Raw genomic sequence first — 23,473 nt, 5'->3', positions numbered from 1 at the left:
TGCAAAGTATCAGACACGAATGAGTGACTGAGCATAGCCTGGCTGCAACTATGGCTCTTAATCATTATCCTCATCTTCTCTTCAATTTCCATGTGTTTGTTGAATGAATGAAAAATGACTGATCCCTTTTCAGTTCCCCATCTCAATATGTTCAGAACCAAAAGAGTTCTCTTCCAACAGCTTCTTTTTCCCTACATCTGACCTCCCTCAGCTGCTCCTCCAGGGTCTCAGAGAAGCCTGGAGTCTGACTTTCACCTTTCTCCCCCTTAACCCCATTCAGCCTCTCATCAGGTCTAGGTGTTTTGTTTTTCCTTGAAAACATGTATCAGATTGTCTCCTTCCTCTCCATTTTAAGATTGCTGCTGTCCTATTCTGGTCCTCAGCCCTTCAGGCTGGACAAACACAGCAGCTTCCAGACTAGTCTCCTTGACTTCACTGCCTTACTTCCTTGGGGCCTTGGGGTTTCCATGCATTTTTATTTAACCCTCACAACAATCCACAAGCTAAATGTTATTATACACACTTTACAGATGAGGGGCTGATAACAGAACTCAGGTTCAAGCAGGATTTGTCTGGTTCAAAGGACTCTTCCATCTCCAAAAAGACTGGTACTTTAAGCAAGTCACTTAACCTGCAAGAGTCTCAGATTTCTCATTTGTAAAATGGGGATAACAACAGTAATCACCTCCTGAGAGCAACTGAAATAACACTTAGCACAGTGCCTGACATACAGGAAGTGCTCAAAGATAATCAGCAATTAATGTTCACAAACTCCATACATATCTAGCATATGAAGTTGATAACTGTTCTGACCAAAATGCTTTCTGGACGTCCTTTTGAACCATTTAGCTCAGAAGAAGTTGCCATATTTGGCCCCTCCTTTGTCCCTCAAAAGTTCTTTCTCCCGGGAAGCATCACATGCTGTATGAAAAAATTATCTTACTGGTCACTTTGAGAAAGGCACACAGCAAAAGAAAACACACCCGTCTGGTGGAAAGCGCCCAGATTCTCTGATTGCCCTGTCCAGACTGTATGAGCGCAGGAAATCTTGATGCCTCTCTGAACTTTTCTCATCTACTAAATGGTAATAATAATACCTTCCCCCAAAGAATACTGAGATAATGTACATACAGCCTTCAGCGCATTGTTGAATATAGTAAGACCTATATAAAGTTGTGCAAGATAGTCAGATAATCTATATGAGCAGGCTTTATTGTAAGTGGAGGACGAGATGGATTTCTAAATCAACATGTTATCAAAATCAAATATCAAAAGTAGAGGAAAGGTGAAAGGATTGTGCAAAGGAGATACTAATGCATACCTAGGACACCTGAATGCCTTTCCTGCGAAGGAAAAAGCAGCTCCGGCCCCCGAATCCTGAGGGGCAAGTGGAGAAAGAGCCGCCCTCTTTCACCGCCCCCAGAGCCCCGCCTTCAGGGTCGTGTGACAAGGTGCCCAGGACCCGCCAACGAGGGGCGGGGCCGGTTGTGGTCACGTGTGCACGGGTGCGGAAGTGGTGCGGCGGATGGCGTTCGTGATTGGTCGAGGCCGAGGAACCCGGGGGCGGAGCCAGGCGACCGGACGCGCCGGGAGGAGTCGGGGGAGGGGACAGCCGCGGGGCCGGCTCCAGAGTCTGGATTTGGTCTGCAGTGCCCATCGAGTGCTGGACCAGGGGTTGGCCGGTGCACCCCGCCCTGCGCGCGCAGAGGCTTCGGGACCCCCAGGCCGAGGCGCGGGCCGCTACGCGGGGCGGGTAGGGTGGGCAGAGGGAGACTTGGAGGGCGCGGGCGCCCTGTGCGCGGAGCAGACGTGAGGCGGCCGGGGGCCGGGACGCCATGTCCATGGAGGACCCCTTCTTTGTGGTGAAAGGGTGAGTGTTGCCGAGGGCTCACTGGAGGAGGCGGTGGCCGTGCTGCCTGCCGGCACCTCCCGCCTCTCCTCGCTGTAGGGGGGCTGGGAGGCAAGTAGAGGCTGGCGTGGAGACAGTGGGGACGGCTTAGCCTGGAGGGCCGTGATCAAGTGTCCAGAGACATCCCTTTCCCGTCCCACCTGGACTTTGAAACCCATGCCCCCAATCAAGCCCCTGGGAAGGGGGTCCCCTTTGGCCTGTGCGCTGCTCTACAACTTATTTGGACGGGAGGAGGGGTTCAGCAGTTCTGCAGGTGGGAAGGGAGGTTAGGCGTCCCAGACCAAACCGGGGCTCTAGTGGAGCACGGGGCCCTGCTTCGAAGGGGGAAAAACAGCATCTGGGCAGGAAAAGGGAAATGGCCCTCCTGAGCTTTGTAGTTGGCGTGGACGGGGGTGAGCTCCTATTGTCCATTGAGTTCGGAGCGCTGGCCCCGCAGACTGGTGAGACCACAACATGCCCAGAGGCGTCTGAGCACGTTAGCAGGCTTGGAGGCGGGGGCGCCTGGCTCCGGAAGACGACTCAATTCAGTGGGGGAGTTTTTACTGAGTAATGGGAGGGGAGGAAAGCAGCCCGTTCAAACTCAGTGATGATGTTGGAAGGAAAACAAAATGAAATCAGCCAAACCAAACTTTCCTTAGCTTTCTGTTAGCACCGGGTTTTTCCCACAGTGCTAAAGGAAATGAGCACTTGCTTTTTAACTCCCTGATTTCATCCAGGCTGTTTGACAGGTTTCCCCCATTTCTTCCTCTGCCTTTCAGACTAGAACAGCCTTAAACTTATTTTTCCCTGTGAGCTGTCCTGACTCCATCTTTGATTGCTCAGTTGTTTGCAGATACCCAGAAACTTTAATGGCACTGTTACATAGGCTTTGTAGCCACTAAACAAATTCAGGGAAGATGGATCCTGCTGTTGTTACAGCTTGTCAGCTTTTGTTTTAAATGTCAAACAAACGTTAAAAATCTGAGAACTGCGAAGTTCCTGAGAGGTCAGTGCTAATCACCCTGAAGTACCACTTTGCTTTCAACTAGTTCCTAGCTCCCTATTTCTGTTTCTGTAGGTGTAAAAGCTGACCAGCTGCTTGAGGGTGTATGTGATTATTTTTTTTTTAAGATTCTTCTAAGAAAATTTAAGTGATACTCTAGGTGAAATACTTTATTAATCCATGATACAGTAAGATACATTTATATATATTTTAACATTTCCCTAAAAAGTTTTGCCTTCACCTGACTTTAGATGTGAAAATCTGAGTTTAGATGATTAATAATACATGGATCTCTACCTGGAAAATGTTATTAAAAGATTTTTTTTAGGGGTTAATTTTTAAATGTGAAAGCTGTGTGTTTTTCCTTTAAACGTTCTTAATTCTTAGGTTTCAAAGGTCATGTCTGGCAGTGGAGGCTGTAGATAGTCAGAATTTTTTGTTTCATTTTGAAATGGAATTTGTGAAAATGCTAAATTGCTCTGCCATCTTGACTTTTTTTCCTGATAGTACTTTGCCAGGGCTTGCTCACTGATTAGATATCACTGCTTTATTGGAACATTGGCCAGGAGTCTTGTTTGACTTTTACATTGTTTTAGCTCATGTCCTTAAGCTATCAAAACCTTTTGCTATGGAAAAGTAAAATTAGCTACATGAGTGTCTCCAGATAATGTGGTGAAATATATGGGGAGCCATGTACCTCTGTTTATTAAAAGTTTTGAAAATATATTCACTACATGATGTGGAAAAATGAAAGAAGCCTAAATTGTAACCCTTAGCGTAGGAGCTGATAGTCTTATCTGAGAAACAAGTCACCCAATAATTAAGTATAAATGACGGGTAAAAATGATTAAGTGCTGAAGTGAATCCTACAGATGATTAAGTCCCCTACTAGTTCGGAGAAAGGCAGCCCATTAGGAAAGGTTACGATTGGAAAAGCTTTGGACGTAGTAGCACGTCTTGAATTGGGTTTTGAAGATGGTTATCACTTAGATGATTCAGTCCTGTGTGTCTTTTCTGGACTCATCAAGAAGACTCTAATTGGTCTTCCTGCCTCCAGTCTCTTTCCTCTTGCGTCTGCCTTGGTTTTGTTGGATGAGTGTTCTCCAGAATGCAGTATGAGCCACACATGCCATTTTACATTTCCTAGTAGACACAGTGAAAGTGAAAAACATGTAAAGTTAATTTTAATGTCATCGATAACCTGGTATAGTCAAAATATTTCAACATGTGATAATTATAAAGATTATTAACGAAGACTCTCACGCTTTTTGTACTGTCTTCCAATCTGGTGTGCGTTTTACACTTAAGCACATCTCAATTTGGATGCCGAATTTTCATCAGAGACACTTGATCTGTTTTTAGAATTCATTAAACTTACAGTTGAAAAAGTAGATTCACATACCCAAATTGTTCCAAGTATATTTTTAAAATTTTTGGTAAGTGAATTGAGTATCAGTTTTTAAATTTAAATTAATTAAAATGTAAAACTTAGTCCCACGATCACACTAGCATAGTTTGGCAGTCACATGTGGCGTCCATGTTGGGCAGGACAGGTGTAGCTCTTCTAGAACCCAAGCAGGAGTTCCCTACTTAACATCATTTAGTGGTTGCTTGTTGCCTGGAGGAAAGTCTCAAGACTTCCTGGCCTTGTGATGCAGCCTTCCTCTACTCTTTGCTCACTGTACCTGCCGAGAGCTCCAGGATCTCCAGACTCAGTACAGTGACTGACTGTGGGACTGGGTGCTCTGACCCCATATGCATCCATTCTACCGGAAGCACGCACTCAGCCTTCAGGATTCAGAGTCAGCACTTCCACTGCCTCCAGAAAGTGCTTCCTTGACACCTGTAACACATTATCGCACCTCTTCCTCTGGCTCTCTATCATTATTACTGTGAGCTCTGACGGTTGGAACTGTTTGTTTTTCCTGTATTTCCATCCTGCCACCTTGAATATATAACATGAGTGTTGAATAAGTTCTCTTTGGTGGTTGTGATTGTGGTGGTAAGGAATGGTGGTTTGTGGATGAGAACGCTACCAGCAGAGGCCCTCAGATGGGCATGATGTGTTTAGAAATCAAGGAGGACGTCCCAGGTGGAGTAGGAAGTTTATTTGGAGAAGTAATAATATTAATAGCTGACATTTAAAGGATGCAACACCTATGCCAGGTGTTGCAAGCTCAGTAAGCACTTTATAAGAATTACCACTTTGTAAGAAGAGTTCTGTGGTGTGGGTATTAGCCCCATTTAACAGATGAGAAACTAAGCTACCACAGACGGGTTGAGTTACTTCCCCAGGGTCACAAAGCTCATAGGTGGTAGACCCAGGATTCAACATTCAGCTGTTAACTGATACTGCTCTCTTCATACTGCTAACACTTGACAGAACAGGTAGAATAAAATCAAGAAGAGCTCATCTTGAGGCCATTGGAAGTTTTCAAAGCAGGGAGTTCAGTTCAGTCACTCATTTGTGTCTGACCCTTTGAGACCCCATGGACTGCAGCACGCCAGACATCCCTGTCCATCCCGGAGCTTGCTCAAACTCATGTCCATCAAGTCGGTAATGCCATCCAACCTTCTTATCCTCTGTCGTCCCCTTCTCCTGCCTTCAGTCTTTCCCAGCATCAGGGTCTTTTCCAATGAGTCAACTCTTCGTATGAGGTGGCCAAAGTACTGGAGTCTCAGCTTCAGTCCTTCCAATGAATATTTAGGACTGATATCCTTTAGGATGGACTGATTTGATCTTGCTGTCCAAGGGACTCTCAAGAGTCTTCTCCAACACCACAGTTCAAAAGCATCAGTTCTTTGGCACTAAGCTTTTGTGAAACTATGAGCCATGTATGTAGGGCTACCCAAGACAGGCGGGTCATGGTGGCGAGTTCTGACAAAATATGGTCCACTGGAGAAGGGAGTGGCAAACCACCTCAGTATTCTTGCCTTGAGAACCCCATAAACAGTGTGAAAAGCAGGGAAATGACATGAAATTAAGGTTCTGAGAGTATTGATTTGGCAGTAGTGTTGGGTGCATCAGTGTGAAGAAAGATTAAAAAGGAGATCAGTTAGAAAGCTGTTTTAAATATTCAGTGATTGGTGTCTGAGTGTTTGAGGTTCACTTTGTGAGATTTTGATACTGTCGATGTCTTGTTCAGAGCGGAACACCAGAACATGGGAGAAAACCACCACAGTTGGGCAGCTGGGCTCTTTGGGCAGGTGTAGCTCTACCTGGCCCATACATTGACAGTGGTGTTTTTGCTCCCGGAACTCTTAGCCCTAGTGAATAAACTCAGACCAGCCCTTCACTTGTAGTTTGACTGGTTGACCCTCTTCATGTGTGTTCTCACTGAGTGAGCTTGATTATTCCCATTGCATCAGGTGGTTCTGCGTACATCCCGCACCCTAGTCACTCTGACCCAACTCTCTCCCAAGAGTTCTCCTGTGTATTTTACTAATTGTTTGACATCCCCCATGCTGTGGGATGGGTATCTTACCCCCAATTCTTTTTCATTTCTTTCCCCCTACCTAAAAATGTCTTCCTCCTCTTAGCCCTATTCACTCCTGACTCCACACTCTGCATCAGTCTATGTCCACTTGGTCACCAGGTCCTATTAGTGCATCCCCCGGGTATCTCTGGAATTCCCTTCCTCTCTGGTTTTGGTTCCTCCATCCTCATTCATGTCCTTGTCCTCTCCCACCTGGACTCTTAAGTGGCTTCTTCAGCAAGCTTCATTTGCACTGCTGCCAGATGTGACTTTGGAGACTCGATCAGCTCACAGCTCTATCCAGAATCCTTCATTCTAAAACACACCGAGTGTCTGTTCTCTGTTCGCTTGCCAGGGGCGGAAGGTCCAGCAGTGAACAAATGACATTCCTGTCCTTATGAAGCTTATATTCCAGGGACAGGTGGTAAACAAGTGAACACATATACGGCGTATCAGGTGATGGTAGATTCTGTAAGAAAGACACAGCTAGGTGCAAAGGGAAAGGAAATGCGTGCTCTGGGTGTTATTTTTCTTTTTATGTGACTTCCAGAGGCACTGAGATTTCATGAAGGAACTGAACTTTGTAAATCAGACTGATCTAAAGTTGGAATCTCACCTCTATCCATTATTTGATGTAACTTTTGGCATGTTAAGTATCCTTTCTGAACTTGTTTCTTTAGGTACAAAATTGGCTTAACAATGCCTGCTTTATTGGTTATGAGGATTAAATGAGTTAAGGCATGTATGTTGTCTTGGCACAGTTTGGGGCATCCATCAAGTGCTCAGTAAACATTTTCTTTTAAATGTCTGTTTATGTGTCTCCTTCCAAACAGTTTGCCCTTTCTAAGAGGAAGGACCATGTCTTACTGATTTTTTGTTTTGTTTTTATTTTGGAGTAACATTTAAAGTAATATATGCTCATTTTAGAAAACTTAGGAAATAAAAGTATTTTTAAAAGGATTAAACATTTATTGAAGGGACTCCCCTGGTGGTCCAGTGTCTAAGACTCCGAAGCTCCCAATGCAGGGGGCCCAGGTTCAATCCCTGGTCAGGGAACTAGATCCCACATGCTGCAAGAGTTTGAAAGCTGGAACTAAAGAGCCCGAGTGCCACAACTAAGACCCAGTGCAGTCACATATATAAATTTTTTTTTTAATTAATTGAAATGCCATCATCCAGAAATAGTTAAAATTTCGGTGTCTTTTTTATCTGTTTCTATTAATAGTTTTATGTAATACTACCCATCAGGTTTTGGTCTCTTATCATATATCAGTCACTGTGCTGAGAAGCTGACAGGGGTTGTCTTTTTAATCCTTATGAACTTGGTACTAGTACTATTATTACTATCATTTTACAAATGAACAAAATTAGTTAAAAAAAACTTCCAAGTTCATAAGCTTATAATTGGAAAGGCCAGGATTTATATAAATTGGTATTGTTGTTATTATTAATCATGAAGAAATTGGGATCATACTGTCTTAGAATCTTTTCATCTGTATATCTTTATATCCTTAACATGCCTTTGGTGGGGAGGCTTTTTAATGACTGCCTTTGTATTTTGTCGTATAAGTGTAATATAATTTATCACTTGGGATGACATTTATGATGTTTCTAAATTTCTCTTTATTACAATTATTGTAATGATAAGCCCTGCTTGTCACAGGTCTTCATTGCTGTTCCTGATTATTTCCACAGCCTTTATTCCTCTAGCAGAATTGCTAATTCAGTGGGCAAGCACATTTTCAAGGCCTCTGATACATGTTACCAAATTGCCTTCCAGAATACACTCCTCTCCACTCAACTCCCCACTCCACCACCCAAAGTTTGATGGACCCATTTTCCTTGATCCCTTGCCAGTACTGAGACTCTCATTTGAAGAAACCTTGACTAATTTGCTAGTTGAAACATACCATGTTTGAATCCTGTTTTTTTCATCATTGTATTCAGTAAGGTCTTACAAAGTGTTTGTTGAATGAATGATCCCATTTTGAGTTTTGGGATCTGAGTTTTTACCCCTCTTTTGTTTGCAGCTTCTAATCAAAATAAGCCATTAAGAAATTGAGTGGTGGACTATGAGAATATTTTGTACCAAGTGAGCCTCTCCTATAGGAAAAAGGCATAAATATTGTGTTCCTTTAATATTTTGCTGGTTTGGAGGCTTTGTGTGCCTAAAGAAGGATAGTTTTATTTCCATGTTCTTGGCTGTGGATCTTGTTGAAATAATGGTGTTTAAGTAAGCAGATGAGCAAAACAATATGTGTTACATTGTATTATTCTCTGATTATCTCTTGTCTCTGTGTAGAACCTTTTATGAGCTCCTTGAAGGCAAGCATTGTGCACTTTATTCACAATGTTGAGAAAAGTTATCCTTATTTACAGAGTACTGTTATCCAGTAAAATTGAATAAAAGTCAAGCCTCATTTTCTACTTTTTGAAAATCCATCAGATGTTTGAGATGTTTCTTCTTTTTTTTAAATTTTTGACTTGCTGGATAGTTTGTGGGATTTTAGTTCCCCAACCAGGGCTGGAACCCACACCCTTGGCAGTGAGTGTGTGGAGTCCTAGGCAACTCCCCAATCAGATGTTTCATTGTAAAAATCACTTTACAGACATTTGTTATACATTTGTTGAATTCCTAATACTCTATTTGGCTCCTGAATTATAATCTGGTTTGGAAAACACCATGCAGCTGTGTGAAACAATTTAGGTGGTAGACGATACGGATTGCATGTAAGATTTTGAAATAGGGCTGAGATACTGTGGAGACTGAAAAGACTCCCCGGGGAATGTTGGTCAGAGACACTTTCGTGAAGCAAGTAGGGCCTTAAACTGAGCCATGGAGGAAGGAAGTGTCTGCTTTTCATTTGTAGAGGTGTAAGGACTCTTCCAGACGGGGAAGCGGTGAGCGAAAGTCCAGAGCCAGAAATGAGGAAAGGGAGGATGAGAAGAAGAGCTGCCAACTGAAACAGATTTTGTTTCAGTGAGAAATCAGGTTGGAAATGAAAGTTGGCCCCTTTGTGGGGAGGAGGCGGCATGGAATACCCAGTTGAGGAGTTTAAATTTAATCTGTTTGCTTTTGTAAATTCTTAATGAGGAGGCAGTTTTAACAGTTGTTACCATGCCACTTGCCTGTGGTCAAACAACTTCTGAGGGCTCAAACCCAGGTATTCTGATTCACTAAGAAAATAGATTTGTCAGGAGGCTTTGCAAAGATGGGGTTGAAAATTCTTGTTACTAGAAGGTACCTTGTGCTCTGGGTCAGAAGAACTTGAGGCCAGAAACCAAGAAGTCTGAGCCCCTGTGCTCTTATCTGTTTAATAAATGCAGACTGGTTATTGTGAAAGTTCCTTCTAGATCTAAAATCCAGTGACACAGCTTAAGTAGAGGTTGTGCAAGGTGAGAAGTAAGAGGAAGAGTCAAAGATGATGCTTGTCTAGACAAGTTTCAAATCTTGGAAAATAGTGTCACTAATAACGAGAATGAGGAAGTTAGAGAAGGAAGCAGGGTTTTTTTTTTGTTTTGTTTTGTTTTGTTTTTTCTGTTTTATTTTGTTGTTTGAATACTCGCTTTTTTGTAGGGAGAATATGATTAGTTTGGTTTTAGGCAAACAGAATGATCCAGGAGACAGCTAAAATATAGGAATTAGTCCTGGGTGGCTGGTTAGGGTTGGGACTGCAGTTGGGGAGTCATCAACTTCAAGGAATCGTGTGAACCTACTAGTGTTGATGAGTACCTAGAGGCTGTAAAAGTAGTGCTGAGAAATACTGGGACCAGGTGGAAGAGGAGGAAGGAGAAAATTAGTAGAAGCTAAAATAGCACAGTATCACAAAAACAAGGAAGTGAGAGTTTCAAGAAGATAGAAAGGTTTCAGTACACTGAAAATGGGGACGGGTTCAGGTCACCCGTGACTTGGACCTGCGGTGTCATTGGTGGCAGTAGTCCTATCCCAGGGGAATTGTGGAAGCAGCAGCAGGCTGAGGTCAAAGTTGTCGAGAACTGTAGGTAACTAAAGGCTTTTTTTTTCCGCCTCTAGGAGAATTATTGCAAAAGATATTATCACAGTGAAGTTGGAAATGGCAGTAAGGTCAAGTGTGTGTGTTTCCCCTTAGAAATGGTTTGAATGTGTAAGTCAGGCAGTAAAAAGAGCTCCTCCTAACCTAGCCTGAGGGGCTGGTGGTGGGACAGGCCGTTGGGGTACAGGGTAGGAGAACGATAGGGTTGCAGAGGCTTGCACATCAGAGGTTTTCCAGGTTTCTTCAGTAGAGTGGAAACCATCTACCTTCACTAGCCTCTCGGTGCGTTGGTGAAACAGGGACCCCTGTTTCATACATACAGGATGACATACAGGATGGGTGCTGCTCCAGACATAGGTGTTGCAGCCTATGGTGTTTTTCCAAAGGTGGCCGCCCAATATCTCTCCTGTTCCATTTGCTTTTCTTAAATTGTGAAGCTGGTTTTCTTCTATCAAGCTGGGATCCTCGTTCCTTTTCTTTGAACCCAGGCAGACCTTTGTAACTGCCTTGACTGACAGAATGAGGCAGAAATGACACTGCTTGACTCCTGAGGATTAAGTCACAAAAGACACCCAGTTCCGCTTCCCGTCACATCTTTGTGACTTGGGACACAAGTCCAGCTCTTCTGCAGCCCCTCTGCTCGAGCACTCATGTGGAGAGACTGCGCAGGCACAGAGATGCTACTGAGGAGCGCCTCCTCTCGCGGCCCCCCGCCCAGGGGGTCTTTCAGCTGAGGCTCCAGACAGTGTGGAACAGGGCAAGCCACCCCTTCTGTGTTCAGCCCGAATTCCTGACCCACAGAGTCCATGCACATAAGAAATGTTCGTTTGATGCCACTGATTTTGGGGGTCATTGTTATACAACCAGAGTGACTGGAACAGATGCCAATTCAGAGCCTATCAGCATGGTCAGAGAAGAAAGGAGAAATCAAAAGGCTGGTGGAGGCTGCACCTCTGATTATCGTGCCATTTGTTGGCCCAACTGAATGACAGGTTCAGGGAAACTGAAGCTCCCTAATGGCTGAAACACTTCTTCCTCCCATCTTACCAACAGATTTGGTGAGATCCAGCTAAGAAATGATTTTATGGTTATCTGGATGTATTGCCTGAAACCCAAACAAAGGGTTGGCTGGGATGGTGAACTTTTCTTCATGGTGGAACAGACTGGGATGTTGTATCGTCATTCAGTCATTCAGTTATGTCTGACTCTTTGTGACCCCGTGGATTGCAGCACACCAGGCTTCTCTGCCTTTCACCATCTCCTGGAGCTTGCTCAAACTCATGTCCATTGGGTCAGTGATGCCATCCAACCATCTCATCCTCTGTCATCCCCTTCTCCTGCCTTCAATCTTTTCCAGCATCAGGGTCTTTTCTAATGAATCAGTTTTTTGCAGGAAGTGGCCAAAGTATTGGAGCTTCAGCTTCATCATCAGTCCTTCCAATGAATATTCAGGATTGGTTTTCTTTTAGGATTGACTGGTTTGATCTCCTTGCAGTCCAAGGGACTCAAAGAGTTTCCTCCAACACCATAATTTAAAAGCATCAATTCTTTGGCGGAATGATGTATGGTAGGCGCATAACCAGCAGTGACTAGGGGTTAGTGCTGGGTTAGCTTCAAACAAACAGGGGGACTTCCCTGGTGGTCCAGTGGTTAAGACTGCTCACTTCCAATACAGGGAACAAGGGTTCAATCCCTGGTCAGGGAGCTAAGATATCACATGTCTCATGGTGTGGCCAAAAAGAGAAAAAAAAAAACCCACAGAAAAACTGGGTTGGTTTAGTCCTGTCAATGTCAACTCTTTTTAAGGAATGGAAGAATCCAGTTTTGAAAGCTTGGATTACTTTATTTTTACTTGAAAGATACATTCTTCAAAGATGTGGGCTGTGTTTTCGTTTTTGACGTTTGCTTACTGGAAAGAAGCTTTGTGTTACAGGTGGTCCCATGGGCCCTGGTATGACTCTCAGTGAAGAGCCTTCATTCTTGTGGTCATAGAAGTTGTTATCCATGAGGATATGACGGGGCTCATCATTTTGATGGGCCGTTTGGTAGACAGCAAGGGGAAAAGCCTCTTCCCTGGTATTTCCACACTGTGACTCTTGTCATCCATGAAATGTGTGAGATGAGACTGACTTTGAAGCATCTGCAGCAGATGTGGGAGTAACATCTGCTTGACCGCTGTGGGAGTTAACCATCTTTCTCCTTCAAGGGACTGAAAGATTTCTCCCGGTCAGGAGCTAAACCTGTAATGCCTAGGGAAGCGATTAGCAAGACTTTTGTTGAAATGGTGTCAGACATGATACCCAAAGCTGTCCGTGAGCAGATTACTACTTACCAAGAAGATTGCTAAGGTGAAGTGAAGTGAGTGAAGTCGCTCAGTCGTGTGCAGCCCCATAGACTGTAGCTTACCAGACTCCACCGTCCATGGGATTTTCCAAGCAAGAATACTGGAGTGGGTTGCCATTGCCTTTTCCAAGGGATCTTCCTGACCCACGGATCGAACCCGGGTCTCCTGCATTGTGGGCAGATGCTTTACCGTCTGAGCCTCCAGGGAAGCCTCTGTACCAAGAAGCTAAGCCGAAGAACTCCAGAAACTCAAGGTATACATGACCCCTCATAGAAAGTTCTGAGCATCAAACTTTAATCATTCCCATTATGCACTTGGAAGAAAAACCTGAAAATAGCTAAAGCAGACTTTATAGGAAAAAGAGGCAATATCTTGTGATTCTGACCTTTCCAGAGACCTCAGATGAAAGTGGGTCACCGTTGACTAAGGAGTCGGCAGTTGCAGAGCTCCTCACGGGGGGGCAGCATGCCCACAGGGCTCAGTGTGTGGTGGGCGCTCACCACAAGCAGAGGATGGTGCACATACACGTGTGGGAATGCACACCATTTCATGTAGAAACAACCCCTGTACCTTTCCTGAAAAAGTAGGTGAAGAAAGCTCCACCAGCTCTTCTCTGTTGAAATCCTCCCAAATACCAAACAGCTGGCCTGGTTATATACTCCTGTGTCCTGTTCATCAGTTTACTTGGAATGACAGGTGATTCTAAATATTTAGTCCCAGGTATTTACAAATAGTTCTGAGTTGAGTGGGTTGTGTCACTAGTTAGCATCTTGTACTTTTTGCATGTGTCTTGAAACTGTTGAAATCCCAAGTTTTTTTGGATATTCTGGGTACCATTAATATTTGGCTTAAAAACAAGTTTTGTCTATGACACACATTTTCTCTCCATTCACTTTCTTTTTCAGGCTAATACTAAGCTGAAATGATGTTAAAAGAAGAAAAATTGGGAGGTGTTATAAACTTTGAGGGCCCCTGTGAGATGCTATTAAGATAGGATTCCTTGACATACTACAGGTTCTCTGGCTTTTCAGATCAGAACCACTGCTGACCGTTCCCACTTTTGTGATCCCTTAAAACACATCTTAGAAAAGTAAAATAAGACTACTTTGACTTTCTTATGTCTGTGCTACTACTTGAAAACTAAAAATGAAGCCTCTTTTAAAAGTAAGAGATTGAGAGTTATATGAGCGAGGTCACTGGCCGGGCCTGTGGGGTTTTGAATGTTATCCTGGGATCGCTTTGTAGCATTTTTCTAATTCCTGCCATTTCTTTCATTTCTTTTTTAGGACATACTCAAGTTCTTGCATGCTTTAGGACACTTTGATTTCACTCTGTGTTGCTAGAATTGAATCCACCCACCTGCTCCTCCTTCCCCTCAAGTCTGAGTTGTCAGCGTCTTTAAGGTTGTGGTGATGAAAGTACGGCCCTTGGATCCCAGTGTGGGGGCCACTTCAAGATCCCTTCATACAAGAGCCCCTCAGCTTCAAATGCTTTTCATGATGCTACTCAGATGTTACTTACTTTTTTTCATCATGTTACATTTAAACTGACGGTGCAAAAGCGGTGGCAGGTAAAACTGCTGGTGCCTTTGCCTAAATCAAGGCAGTGGCACCAAAACTGTTCCTCCCTCATGGTGAAAAATAAAAAAGAGAATCACATTCCCTTCAGATTGTTCTTCGTGAAACAGTAAAAGAAATAATAATTTTATCTTATATTGATTTCCATTAACACTTTTCCTTTTTTTAAAAAAAGCATAGTCTCTCTCTCTTTTTTTTTTGGCTGTACTGTGCACCCTGTGGGATCTTAGTTCCCTAGGCAGGAATCAAACCTGGGCCCCTGATGGAAGTGCAGAGTCCTAACCACTGGACCGCCTAGGAAGTCCCAACTTTTCCTCACTTTTTAAAGGTTGTAATTTGCCAACAATAAAACTGACCCTTTTTAGTGTGTACTTCTGTGAAGTTTGACAAGTGCATGTAGTCAGTAACCACCACCTCCACAAGTAACTTGCAGGACAGATCCATCAGCCCTAGAAGTTTCTCTCTGTCCCTCTCCCCCCATGTCCAGCACCTGGCAACTACTGATCTGTTTTCTCTCCCTATAGTTCTGCCTCCTCCATAATGTTACAGAAATGGAATCATATATTGTGTGACCATCTAACTTCTTAGACTTTGCATAGTACGTTTGGGATTTGTTCTTATTGTTGCACGTAGGCATGGTTTGTTCCTTTTTATTGCTGAGTAGTATTCCATTGTGAAGGTGTACCAGAGTTGTCCATTCCTTGGTTGAAAGACATTTGGCTTGTTTTCAGTTTTTGGCTATTATGACCAAAACCACTGTAAGAATTTGCAGGTTGTTGTGTGAGTGTGTGTGTATTTTTGTGTCATCTTGAAGTGGCGTTGTTGGGTCATATGGTAAATGCATGTTTTGTATGTTTAATTTTAAGAAACAACTACACTGTTTTCCAAATGGTTGTACAATTTTGTGTTCCCACCAGCAATCCTTGAGCATTCTAGTTACTCCACTACCTGGTCAACACTTGGCATTGGGTGGTGTGTGAGGCCATTCCAAGTTTGTAGTGGTATCTCATTATGGATTTACTTTGCATTTTTCTAGTGACTAATGGTATTGGGCATCATTTCAGGTACTTACTTGTCACTTGTATGTTATCTCTAGTGAAGTGACTCTGCAGATCTTTTGCCCTCCCCCGTTTTTTTTTTTAAGAAATCAGCTCAGTTTTCTTATTTAAAGATTTATTTGTTTATTTTGGAATGCGCTGGGTCTTCATTGTGCCCATTTTTTTAATTGGGTTTCAGTTTTGAGAGTGTAATATATATATATATATGTATATTGTGGATACAAGTTATTTAATCAGAAGTGTAACTCACAGTTGTTTTCTCCCATCTCAGTACACATTTTAATATTCTTTGTGACAACATGAGAGAGTGCATGAGGCACTTTTGCTGTGTTATAAGATGACTGACTCCAGGGAAGGCACTTCTGTGATGCAGTTGCAAGCTGAAATAGCTCGCTTTTTCCTCCACAGAATCTCATTTTTTTCTTCAAATAATGACTTGCAGACTGGTTATTGAGACTTGCATCAAAATTATCCATTAAAAACCTTGAGATGTTCTCAAAAATGAATGAGGTGAACCTGTTACTTCCTGGAGAACAACTGACAATACTTTTACAGATGATGAAATTGGAGCCTTTTTTAAGAAAGAATTTTGGGAAGCTTGATTCAACTTGTATCATGTTACAGATTCCAAGTAGTTAAGTTTTTCTGGTGGGATTGGTGGTGATATTACTGTATGATTTTGGATGTTGTGTAATGAAATGAGTCAGCATTTGGACGATCTCTGATGCTCGGTAAAATAATACTTTGTAAATGACCAGTACGTGATGGGTAAAAGATTCAGTCACTGTAGAAAATGGAGCAGTGAGTTGTAATGTATGAGGGTTCACAAGGTCTTTGGTGCAGTTTCAGCTTCCATACTGCCGCTAAGCTTTAAGAAACTGCCACTTGTTGAGTTTTCTTAGAGTGTCAAGAAAGAATATTCACAATTATCTGAAAAGACTGTTAAAGTACTCCTCCATTTTCCAACTATATATCTGTATGAGCCTGGATTTCTGTCATATGCTTCAGCCAAAACGTATGTAAACAGTCAGTGTAAAAGCAGTTGTAAGAATATACCTGTCCTACTGTTAAACCAGATATTAAAGAGATTTGCAAAAATGTGAATCAGTGCCAGTCTTCTCACTAAATATTTTTGTTTTAGAAATTTTTTGGAAACCGTTAACATACAGTAATTTCATTGTAATGTTTTATTAAGTGGTAGCTATTTTAAAATATCTGTTTGAATTTCTAATACGGTAAGTGGCAACAGATAAAGAGCTCTCATCAAAATAAGTTCTTTGGGGTCTTCAGTAATTTTGAAAAGTGCAAAAGAGCCCTGAGACTGAAAAAGTTTACAGATCACTGCTTAAGAGTTTAATTCCAGCATCCTAGTTGTCTGTTGGTGGTGGAGAATGTGGTATGTTCCAGCCTGAGACTTCTGGTTTTCAAAAAGCAATTCAGAATTCAGGTTTCCTTTACAGAACTGGTAAATTTTATGTCCTTTAGAATGAGATGTATCATCTTCGATAACTTTTTGACTCTGCCTTCTATCATCAGAGAAGATATTCAACACAATTCAACACAAACTTCCCTTCATCAAGTACTTCATATTATGGGAAATGTATGCCCTTTTCTTTACCAAATCAGCCAGAAACCTCAATAAAGTGTAAAAATAGTAGATTTGCATCTCGGTTACTTACTTCTTCCTCTTTTTGTCTCAGATAGAGTTTCTCTTTAGTACTGAAAGCATAGGGCTGATGTGAGAGGGAGGAACAATGAGGGGACTTGGTTAACCCACGAGCTGGGTGTGAACATCGTAGAGTGTTCTCGGTAGATTCATTGTTGGCCACATAGCTCAGTGATTTATTCAGCCGGCTCCAGTGTCTATATTCTGTATTTAACATTCAGTTCTTTCGCTCTCATCAGTATTCACAGTCCAAGATATTATAAGGTACTTTTTTCATTTTGTTAGTGCTGTCTCCTCTGACACTTGAAATGTCAGAGGGTATAGGATGCGCGTAGTTCCCTGTGTTAAAGCCATAGGCAACAAGCGCACTGATTGAGCACCCAGAAGAGTTGGTTAAGAAATCATGGAAGGATCATAACAGATATCTTAGTTTAGGAGCATGAAGGTTATAATGTTTGTACACAAGAGACCATGATTATAAAACGACTCTTTTTTGGCTTTTATACATGGTAGTGTTAGAGTATAACATTTAATGGTAGATATTGGCCCAATGGTGGGGAGAAAGGTTTTTAAGACCTTGTGGCTGTATCTATAGTCTAAAAGAAAACAGACCACACTACTTAATAGCCTAGTCTCACCCCCTGAACTTGAAGCACACTAATCTTCTGTGCAGAGTAGAAAGTACAATAGAGATATTTAAAGCTAATACTGTTGGGGAATCTTCTAATGAGATTTTGAATTTTAAAATGTCTCAGGTTAAAATACTTACCTCCTAAAAGACAAGCTGTGTAACAGTAACTCTTCTATCTACCCTTTTTTACCCCTCTTTCACAGCAGTCTTCCCAAGGAAAAGAAAGTTGTTTTAGAATCTTCATCTGAATGCAAATTACTTTGCACCAACTAGCAGCATGTATGAATGTTAATGGTCCTTTAGTTAATTTGCATTATAGCTTCCTAGACTACTTTTAAGTATGGTCTGTTAGAAAAATTAAATTTTGTCCTTTACAAAATTTAACGAACACCCTGGTGGCTCAGACGGTAAGGAATCCACCTGCCAACACAGGAGACACAGGCGATGTGGGTTCGATCCCTGAGTTGGGAAGATCCCCTGGAGAAAGAAATGGCAACCTGCTCCAGTATTTTTGCCTGGAAAATCCCACCGACAGAGCAGCCTGGGGTTGCAAAGAATGAAATGACTGAGCAGCTAACACTTTCACTTTACGAACAAACTTGATATTATAGGTGCTTAGGTGGTGGCTATTTTATTTTGAAATCAGCTGAGAGCATACTCAGACTATTATTTTAAAATTTTGAATTTTGATATTTGTCCATGAAGAGCCTTCTGTAACAACTTAGAAACACTTTGAGGAATGGTGGTTCATTGCTGAGGGTGGGGCCTGATTGTAATGGTTAACATAAGTCTTGTATTAACTTGTTCATAGTAAGTGTTGTCTCATTTCTGTCCTTTCCCTTCACCTGGTTACAGAGAGGTTCAGAAAGCAGTCAACACTGCACAGGGATTGTTTCAGAGATGGACGGAGCTCCTCCAGGACCCATCCACAGCCACGAGGGAAGAAATCGACTGGACCACCAACGAGCTGAGGAACAACCTCCGGAGCATAGAGTGGGACCTAGAGGACCTCGACGAAACCATCAATATCCTTTTCTGAGGCATCTATACCATGTGAGGCAAACAGACAAATGGACAGGTTTTCATTCAGATGTCTCGAATACATAGATGAGATACTTCCTTTTATCATCGATTGATGCTCCTCTTATTTGTACCTTGCACACTTGCAGTCGTTGCCCAGGAGACTAAGGCAGAGTGACCAATACTGCTTCAGTGCAGGAAGCGCCCACAGCATAGCGGCCGCACAGTGCAGCGGCTTTGAGCTTGGGCCCTGTGGTCAGACCGGGTGTTCAAGTGCTGCCTCTGCCAGTTACGCTTTGCTTCTCAGTAGGACGTTAGGTACTAGTTGTACCTAGCTCATATGATTGTTGAAGGCTTATCAGATAAAGAGTTTAGGATGGTGCCTGACACAGTGAACTTTTTTGTTGTTGTTGAGTCATGCAGCCTGTGGGATCTTAGTTCCCCAACTAGGGATCAGACTGTGCCCCCTGAATGCCTGCATTGGAAATTCAAAGTCCTAACCACTGGACTTGCATGAAGTCCCCATAGAGAGCTTCTGTGAGTATTAGCTGTCATTATTTTGAGGAGGTGTATACAGATCAGTATCGTACATTGGTAATTAGAGGTCAAAAGAAAATCCTTCCCCGGACTCTTTCCCGTTCATTGCCAGTGAGCATTACAGAGGCATCTTGTCCCATGAAACTGCACTTACTAAAGCAGATCTATTATGCCAAGTCATGCTATTGATGTTAAGTAAGTTCACTGATATGATGGGTGAACCAGGGAACTGTAAATGTTGGATTACATGGCCATTTTTTCAACTGGAAATATTAAATCAGAACTTTAGATTGAAGATATGCCATTTGCATGTTCTGAGGCCTGTTTTGTTTTTTGAGTGTAATGACACATAAAGGAAACCAGATTTTGTTAGAACCAGTCTGTAGTCAGCACACAGGTTCATATAGAGTTGATGTGTGGAGTGGATAATTTCTTTTCATCAAAATGACCCTAGGATGCCTTTTAAATTATTTAAAGACAAATGTGTCCTCTAAAACTAGTGGAAGAGAAATATGTGAGGGAGTGGGAGCAAAAGCACCCTTACAGGGAGATATGTCCTACCTTGAGATAGGAGGGAAGAGAAAAAGATTGGGGGAGATAGAGAAATTGTGAGATAAAGAGAACAAAAGTTTTAATAGATATTCGTCATTCAGCAAATAGTCATTGAGTGTGCTATGTGCTGGACATCTTGCTAGTTAACTGAGATTGGATTGATAAGCAAAAGTGTACCAACCCTTGTAGGACTTATGGTGGGGGTAGAAGGGGGCTTGGAGGAGGGAGAACAGACATTAGTCAAATAATATCACAAGTGCATCCTTGCAGACAATAAGAGATGAGTACAGAGAGTCATGGAGTGACCCAAGGTCGGGGTGAGAAGAGCAGGGAAGCCTCTCAGAAGAAGCCTCGATTTCTAGATTAAGAAGCAGAGTTAGCATCTTGACAGAAGCGAGATGATTGGGAATGGCAAATGAAAACGGCTTGCAAATGCTGTCCTAGGAAAGATGATCTGGAGTCAAAACAATGGCAGGCATGTGGAAGAGCCTAGCTTAGCTGTGGCTGGACACCCATGGGTTTGTAGTGAACCCAGGCAGGTCACTTCTGCCTTGGGTCACAAGGACCCTCGTATAGCTATGGGCAGAGAAAGTTTGAGGATGATCTGTGTAAGTTGACTGTGTGTTGAGAAATTGGGCCAGATTTTATTGCTTGCCTGTGAGAGATCTGTGGTTTAGCACTGATGTTGGGTAGGTTTTTGCTGATGAAATTGCTTTACCTTGACCTTTTGACCCACGCATAGTTGAAGCAAATCCTAGGAAATTCAACCTCGATGCAACCGAATTGAGTATAAGAAAAGCCTTCATCACAAGTACTCGGCAGGTTGTCAGGGTAAGGAATGAAATCTTATTATGTTACTTGTGCAAGAAAAAGCCAGACTGCTTCAAACTCTTTCCCTTATTGTAAACTACTAGGTCAACTCTGAAACTCCTTTTTAAATGAGTTAAATGACAGTTTCCACATATAATTTCTCTGATGGAAAAGAAATCTGTTGTTAATATCATCAGGCTTATTTCTCAGAGCAAAAATGAGCGAGGAGACTGCTGGCTTTGGGAAGGTTATTGTGTCCTTATGCATCCATCTCACTCCTCCAGACCAGTTGTCTTTTTTCCCTCTTTATTTCTTAGTATACTGTGTTCCTAGACAAAAAGAATAACTGCTATGGTAGAAACCATTTGGTTTCCTGATTGATTGATAATCACTTTGCATTGTGACGAGTGCTCTTACTGGGTTTGGATGGCGGCCTCTTCTACCATCTGAATTGCTTCTGGAACTCTTGCAACCCAGTTACTGACATTTCCATATACAACTGCTTGACAGCCTTTCGGGAGTTATCCAGAGCAAGCAAGCAATCATCAGCCTATAAGAAATCAATCCAAGGGAAAAAATCTTTAGTCTCAGATTATTTAGATATTGACCTATTGTTAAAAAGACCTGAGAGAAAGTAGCATGTAAGTGAAATATCATTAAGATATCTTTGTATTTTGAAACTATATGGCTAAGCCAGTTGATTAGCATAACTAGATGTAAGAGAACCAGCTGTCTTTAACATATGTACTAGAAAGCAGCTTCCTTGAATAAAAAGACTTGGGATCATACCAGTGCTAACATATGGCTTTTTAAGAGTCATCTTAGGCAGGAACCTTGCTATGTGTTTGCCAAAGACTCCGTGTCATGTGATTTCCTTTTGAAATTATTTCAAATGGTAGGTTATCACTGAGCTTTAAAAGATTCTTATTCCTTGCTTTACTCATTAGTTGCCTTTCTGTATCCATCTACCTAAAAATTGTTTAGAAATAAACCCATGTTTTAATGAAACAGTAACCTTTTTAGATCTAGGAGCCCCATCTATTGGTTTCCCTGGTAGCTCAGTTATAAAGACTGCCTACCAATGCAGGAGACTCAGGAAATGTGGGTTTGATCCCTGGGTGGGAAGAGCCTCTGGAGGAGGAAATGGCAACCCACTCAGGTATTCTTGCCTAGAAAATCCCATGGACAGAGCAACCTGGGGGCTACAGTCCTTGTGGGGTGGCAGAGATACTTCTGAGCGACTGAGCTTGGTTTAGACATTCCTAGTCTCTAGCCAGTTCAGAGGATATTCTGATAAGGAAGCCCTGTTGTTAGGTGGTATATTTTTGTTAAGGTAAACAATTTCCCAGTTACTTACTTTATAAATATAGTGTGTGCTTTTTAAATTTTTTGTGATAGGTTTTTCTGAAGATGACCTCTGTAGATGTTGATATTTAAATGATGCCTTGCAGTGATGCATATATTCTTGACTTTAATCATTATATTTATTCTTTCTGCACGGTAGTACTTATAAATTCTGCACATTGAAATTCAGAGGTCAATACAGTAAAAGTTAAGTGAGTTGGTATAATTGAAAGTGTAATCCAAAGTTCATTTTCTAGTATTTGAAAAGCTTTTTAAAGTATGTTCTTTGAAATAAGTATTCTAAATCATCTATACTTCACAATGTTGCAGAATCCTTTTAGAGTTGAGAGCTAAACTAGACTCAACGGTGTGATCCAACTGAATGTTTTAGAGTTTTTGATCCTTCTTCTAAGTTGGAAGCTGTTACTATTTGCCAGTTGTGGGTTAATAATACCTAACTGATCTTTTGCTTCTCTGATTTTAATAAATTCTAGTTGAGGTTTTGTGGAAGAAAAGGAAGTGGTAATTGACACTAACTTGACTTTTTTTTTAAAGCATTGTGTTGATTCAGTATTACTACATTCAACTAGACAATATTTGTTTCCAGAGCTTTCTGAGTTCCACTTCAAGGACACTGATAGCATGGGTTCAGAGACTTAGCATTTTGGGAAAATGAAGCACAAGACCAGACTCAGATTAGGACTTGGTACAGCACAGCTTATGGAGCTCCTTTGTTACCGTTATCAGTTAGATTCCATTCAGTTGCTTAAAGGACTGCATTTTGATGCATTTGTGCCAACCTGTGCTTTCTCCTTCAGGCAGGCAGTGATATGCTACACATTTTTTGTAGCTGTTCTGTCTGAAGAACTAAACCTTTCTCTGGGTTTCTTCTCAATTAATGTCCACTATTTTTGCTTTTTAATAAGTCTTTTTTATTTAAAGAGTCTTCTGTATGTTTTTCCAAGTGTCTTTTTAGTTTGTGCAGTTTTTATTAAGTCTTAGCAGCTTTCACTTAGAAAGCAAAGTGAAGTGAATTCGCTCAGTCGTGTCCAACTCTTTGCGACCCTATGGACTGTTGCTCCTCATGCTCCTCTGTCCATGGGGATTCTCCAGGCGAGAATACTGGAGTGGGTTGCCATTTCCTTCTCTAAGGGATCTTCCCGACCCAGGGATCAAACCCGGGTCTCCCACATTGCAGGCAGACTCTTTACCCTCTGAGCCACCAGGGAAGCCCAAAGAAAGCATTCATTCATGTTTTTGTGTATATAGCCTTGGTATTTTTGAGGTAATCATTTTTACATTTGTGGAGTTGCCTATAATCAGAGATTTCACATGTGATATATTTGTGTTATGGAGCTCTATTGCAGAAGTGATCTTGGGTTAATTTAATAGTGAAAGGTTTTTGCAGTCAGTGGCAAAATAGTGAGTAAGAAGTGAGAAGACGTGAGTTCTAGGCTCCCCTGAGACCTCAGTAAATTTTCAGCATGGCAAGTCATTTAACCTCTCTAGATCTCAGTTTTCTTTAACAAGTAAACGATCCTCACTAACAGTCTG

General features: G+C 42.0%; 1 protein-coding gene across 1 annotated transcript in view; it reads left to right on the top strand.

Annotated features, from left to right (window-relative positions):
* Window positions 1-1,639: 1,639 nt before the first annotated feature.
* The window catches only part of STX6 (syntaxin 6), a 47,594-nt gene continuing 25,760 nt past the window's right edge, over window positions 1,640-23,473 (top strand). Inside the window, exons 1-3 of the mRNA XM_065936160.1 lie at window positions 1,640-1,870; window positions 18,512-18,681; window positions 20,502-20,596. Coding sequence (XP_065792232.1) covers window positions 1,836-1,870; window positions 18,512-18,681; window positions 20,502-20,596 — 300 coding nt within the window. The 5' untranslated portion in view covers window positions 1,640-1,835. The remainder of the gene's footprint in view (window positions 1,871-18,511; window positions 18,682-20,501; window positions 20,597-23,473) is intronic.

The sequence above is a fragment of the Muntiacus reevesi genome, chromosome 5 (assembly GCF_963930625.1).
Source record: "Muntiacus reevesi chromosome 5, mMunRee1.1, whole genome shotgun sequence".
NCBI lineage: Eukaryota > Metazoa > Chordata > Mammalia > Artiodactyla > Cervidae > Muntiacus > Muntiacus reevesi.
Note: the sequence above shows the minus strand (reverse complement) of the source record. Positions and strands in the feature narration are given on the sequence as shown.